At 26.3% G+C, this 5,331-nt stretch overlaps 1 protein-coding gene across 1 annotated transcript; it reads right to left on the bottom strand.

Annotated features, from left to right (window-relative positions):
- Positions 1-332: 332 nt before the first annotated feature.
- Positions 333-2,736, bottom strand: LOC120078334 (transcription factor MYB4-like). Its single transcript, XM_039032575.1, has 3 exons — positions 2,460-2,736; positions 1,284-1,413; positions 333-924 (listed from the first exon to the last, which is right to left on the bottom strand). Exons 1-3 carry the CDS (start codon positions 2,590-2,592, stop codon positions 411-413), a joined length of 777 nt encoding a protein of 258 aa, XP_038888503.1. The 5' UTR covers positions 2,593-2,736; the 3' UTR covers positions 333-410.
- Between the last annotated feature and the right edge of the window lie 2,595 nt (positions 2,737-5,331).

The following is a 5,331-nucleotide window of genomic DNA, read 5'->3' as shown; positions in this document are numbered from 1 at the left end:
TTTTGGGAAAGTTTTTATTTAATTCTCAAATTTCAAAGTTCCTCGCATGAATTTTGAGTTAAGCTTACATTTTCATTTTTAAATTCGAAATTTTGAAACTTAGAGAACAATGAAAACCAAACTCAAAATGTAGGATTAAAGATGTAATATTTTGATATTGAATTAAATACAAACTAGACTCAAAACCCTAGAACCAAGAATGCTATTTTAGCCCCCTAAATTTAATCTTCCTAATATAGTTCTAAGATAGGCATGCATATTCAAGATCTTTCTCTCTATATAGTTCTTCTTTACCTGTACTATATTATATATATATGACACAATTATTTGATGTAACAAAGTTCTACCATTATCACTCATATATATTATTATATATATATATATATAATATATACATATACATTTCTTTTTCAGTAGGGATACAATTGGGGTTGATAATTCTCAGGCAATTCTTTCATTACTTGGTAGAACAAGTAATTTTCATCAAACTCCAAATCATAAGGTGGATTGAACCCTCCAATGAAATCAAAGTTCATTAAGTTTTCACTTTCAGCTTCCAAATTGTCTGCTAGAAATGGATTAGCCCAAAAATCTCCATTGTTATCATATGGTTCTTGAAATTTGAATGTTGTTGGAGGGCTATCTTCTGTGGATTCTTGATTGGAGGTCACAGTGGAAATTTCAGAGGACAAAGGGGAAAATGGAGAGCTTTCAAAGATCTGATGAGAAGGAATTTCCTTTGTCAAATTGGTTTTGATTTGGTCTGACATTTCTCTTTTTTGGATGGATTTTTGCTTCGAAATTTCCTCATTTTGTTGCTTCTTTGTAACCTTGTTTCCTTGTACCTTCTTTAAATGGGTGTGCCAATAGTTCTTTATTTCGTTATCTGTTCGTCCCGGCAATTTTGTAGCTATCAATGACCATCTGATGAAAAAAATTATAACCATTATAAATAACTAATTGTTCGATAATAGAATTCACATATTATTTAAACTATTTGAACTATATACTAAGATGGAGGATAACTATTACCAACCAACTTAGCCTAAAAACATAATTTTCATGTATGAGGTCGTAAATTAGTGAAGAAAACTATTTTGTCATACAAAACATACGAATTATCTAATTGCTATTCTCAAATATGAAGTGAATTGTGTATTTCTTTTTCTTTCTCACAAAATGATAACTAATATGTGAGGAACATATAAAAGAGAGATTAACAATAGAAGAACCAACCTATTTTAATATTTGATGAATATTTAGAAAGAAAAAAAAAATCATACTTGTTTCCATGTTGTTGATGCAATTGGAGGATTAATTGTTCTTCTTCTTTAGAGTAATTTCCTCTTTTCACATCTGAACGAAGATAATTGATCCAACGTAGTCTACAACTTTTGCCACACCTCATCAAACCTAATTATGAAAAAAATCATAACCAAATCTCAGTATCTCAATAAAAATATTTATTTAATTAATTAATTCTATGCATATCAAGATCATTAAGAATTAAGATCACATAGCCAAGTTTCTCCAAGCAATTGAAAGCAAAATTAAAAGAAGCCAGCTTTTCAAATGAGAATTTACAAAATAATTAAACTTCAAAGGAAAGAAGAAGATAGAATGAACTCTAAGGTGATATCCAATTATTCATCTCTCGATTGGGTTTAATGAAGCAATTGAAAGCAAAATTAACTAAAAGGAGCCCTCTTTCCAATTGGGTTATTTATGTTTTTACTAAATAACTTCATAGAAAGAAGAGAATCGAAATTAAACTTAATTACACTATCTAAATCATCTCACAATAAGGTTTTTATTAAAGCCATTGAAAACAAAATTAAGTAAAAGGGGCAATCTTTTCAAATGGGTTATTTGTGTTTTTACTAAATAATCAAAGAAACAGGAAATTTGAAATTAAACACGATGGCAATATCCCATTCATCTATCTATATATAAGGTTTGTTTAAGCAATTGAAAACAAAAATTAAGCAAAAGGGCCCATCTTTTCAAATGGGTTATTTGTGATTTTACTAGAAAAAAACTTCAAAGAAAGAAGAAAATCGATATTAAACTTAATGGAAATATCAAATTGAACTCTCTATTAGGTTTATTAAAGCAATTGAAAACAAAAATAAGTAAAAGGAGCCATCTTTTCAAATGGGTTATTTGTGATTTTCCTAAACAACTTCAGAGAAAGAAGAAAATCGAAATTAAACTTAATGGAAATATCAATTGAACTCTCTATTAGGCTTATCAAAGCAATTGAAAACAAAATTAAGTAAAAGGGGCCATTTTTTCAAATGGGTTGTTTTGATTTTACAAAATAACTTGAGAGAAAAGAAGAAGAAGAAGATCAAATGAACTCAAAGGGATAAAATTTTGTAAATTATGCTATAATAACTAAAGGGTTTTTGGAAGTTAATATGAATTTATCAATCGACTAAATTAAATTGATAAAGTACCTGCATATTTAGGGAGCTCTCGCCAATTACAATGGCCATGTTCTTGAACATAAGCTTTGAGTTTCTCATCTTCTTCAGCACTCCATGCACCTTTTTTCACTCCATTTTCATCATAAAATGGAGCTCTAACCATATCTTAGGACACAAAAGAACAAAGATTTAGTTTTGGGATGAAGATGAAGGTTGAAAACTTGAAGTCCTTTAATGAAGGAATTATAGTCCACTAAAGAATTTATATGTGTGACTAAAATATTGTAGAAATTACTGCTGGTTCGAGTTGAAAGAAAGAGGGACCCAAAAGAGGAAGAAGATGCCATGAAAGGTCCATCGTGTTTCATCAAAAAACATAAAAAAGAGACAAGTATGATCAAATTAAAGTGCACTACTAAAAAAAAGCATCCTGTGAATTGACAGTCCAAACCAATGGGCAATTTCGACATTTTCATTTTTTTCCTTTTTTTTTTTTTATTATTATTACTACTTTGGAGGGGTGTGGGGGGGTCGGGCATTGTTGATTATTGTTTAATCGATCATATTAAGACAAATACACAAATCAAAATATGCATTTCCTTTTACAATAAGTGGGTAAGAGAATTATCGAATTTCTAACTTTCAAAATGAATAGTACAAACACTATTTCAATTAGATTATGTTCATTTTGACTTGTCAAATATTAAAAATAAAATCTCAAAAATATTTGAAATTTCGTATGTATTGTTGAACTAGGTAAAAATTTTCATTATAAAACATTTTAAAAAGACGTACATTAACAATATTTAATGGTGAAAGTAAAATTAAGTATTTTAAAAAATTAAGATTTTTTTTAATACAATAGAGTGGAGATTTGAAATACGAACTTTACTTAATATATATTGCATGTTAGATAATTTATATTTATGCTCGTATTAGCACCAAATTAAAAATGGTAGGGAAATATATTTAGCTTTTTAGGAAAAATTATTGCTTCCTACGTTAAATCATTATTAATTATTCCTAAAGTGAAAGGATAAGAACCCTATTTAATTATTTATTTTTGAAAAAGTCCATTGTGTGTTTTAAAAAGCCATCTTTATAAAAGAAAATAAAAAGAAAAATTTTAGTTTCCAAATGTCAAAAATAGTAATTTTTTAGAATATAAAAAATGTATGCTAAATAAATTGAAACACGTTTATATTCGTGCTTTTCGCACAGCATAAACCTCGTTTTTTGTCTTTATTTTAGAATTTTAACTAGTTGGAAATTGTTACATATCCGTATTCGTATAAATTTTTTTAAAATTATCTTTTCTGGATAATGGAATGGTAATTATTTATAAAAAATAAATTAATAATACGATTTTTGTCTACTATATTTATAATTTATCCATTTACACTTTTAATAACTCAATTTTAATATATGTACTTTCAATAAATTTTAATTTTAGTCCATCAAAAGTATTTTTTTTACTAAATTGAGTAATTAATAATTAATATTTATTTTAAAACACATACAATATTTGAATATATTTTCAAAATTGTCAAAATGAACATTGTGATTTGTACTATCATCTCAAAATTCAAGTTCTAATTTCCCACTCACATATTTACCAGGAAAGAAAATAATATGTTTTGAAAAATTGACGGTAAAAATGTTAATAGGATAATAGAGAAAATTTACAATTTTTTTTTGATCATAGGTTTAACTTTTCATTTGGTTCCTAAGTTTCGAAAATTTCCACATTTAGTCATTATTATTTGACTTCAATTAAGTGTCATAAGTTCAAAATGTTATATTTTATCCTTGAGATTTGAGTTGATTTCAAGTTGTCCTTAACATTTCAAGATTATACTTTTAAGATTGTCTTTCACAAAAAAGGTTTAAATTGAAAACCAAAACTCAAAAACTTAACCAAATGAAAACTAAAATCCAAAATCTAAGGTTTAAAAAAATATTATTTCTTTCATAGATAATTAGGGTATTCAAATGGAACCCAAACAACCTAGATTACCAATCCAAATTGTAAAGATTAAGTTGAGGTTTAGTTTTAATTTGTGGTTGGGACTGTTGAGTTTTTTTTTTTTTTTTTTATGTTTTTTCGGAGTTGGATTGAGTTCGGATTACACATTTTAAAAATTTGGATTGACCTAACCAACCCAAATTTCAATATTATTAAAAAGTTATATATATTATAACTCATATATATTTTTTACCGAGGAAGACATATATTAAATAGATTATATTAGACCGAAAAAACAAAATGAAGATTAAAAGAAAAAGGAAATTTTCGAATGAGCATTAAGAGAAAATGAAAGAGTTTTTAAGAATGAAAAGTTTAGAGATAAAGTAGGATGTTATAGAAATAAATAAATTAGAAGAGAGATAAAAATGATTGTGTGTAGGAAATTTAGAGAAGAATAAGTTAGATAATGGAAAAAAAAAAAGTTATAAAGGGAAAATTCTTAGAGAGATAATAAGTGAAAAATATTGTTACTTTTGGAGAGAAAAAAGAAGAGATGCATATGACTGAGAAATTTAGAGATAGATTTGCAATAGAGAATGTGACAATGAAAAAGAAAAGGGGAAGGTTTTTTTTGGTCCTCAAAATAGTTGTTATTTATATATTTAGGTTTTAATTTAATATTAGTTTCAAATATTTACAATTGTATCGTTTCAAAATTTAGGCCTAAATTTTCTTGTTTTATTATCTATTTTTTTTTATCTTTTTTAATAATTCAATCTAAAGTTTGATAACTTAAAAACGTAGTTTTGTAAATCATGTTTTCAGAGTTTGGAATTTGGTTATAATTTCAACTCTGTCTACTTAATAAGATACAAATCATTATTAAAAATTGAGAAAAAATAGGTTTAATTTTATAAAAAAAATGAAAATGGC

The sequence above is a fragment of the Benincasa hispida genome, chromosome 5 (genome assembly GCF_009727055.1).
Source record: "Benincasa hispida cultivar B227 chromosome 5, ASM972705v1, whole genome shotgun sequence".
In the NCBI taxonomy this organism is placed as follows: domain Eukaryota; kingdom Viridiplantae; phylum Streptophyta; class Magnoliopsida; order Cucurbitales; family Cucurbitaceae; genus Benincasa; species Benincasa hispida.
The sequence above is the reverse complement of the archived record's forward strand: the minus strand, read 5'-3'. Positions and strand labels throughout refer to the sequence as shown.

Bases quoted from the DNA above. Each gene is read 5' to 3' on its own strand.
- LOC120078334 (XM_039032575.1), bottom strand. From the start codon at position 2,592: ATGGTTAGAGCTCCATTTTATGATGAAAATGGAGTGAAAAAAGGTGCA. The intron at 1,414-2,459 runs GTACTTTATCAA...TTTCATAATTAG, and splicing joins AGAGCTCCCTAAATATGCAG to GTTTGATGAGGTGTGGCAAA. The intron at 925-1,283 runs GTATGATTTTTT...TTTTTTCATCAG, and splicing joins CATCAACAACATGGAAACAA to ATGGTCATTGATAGCTACAA.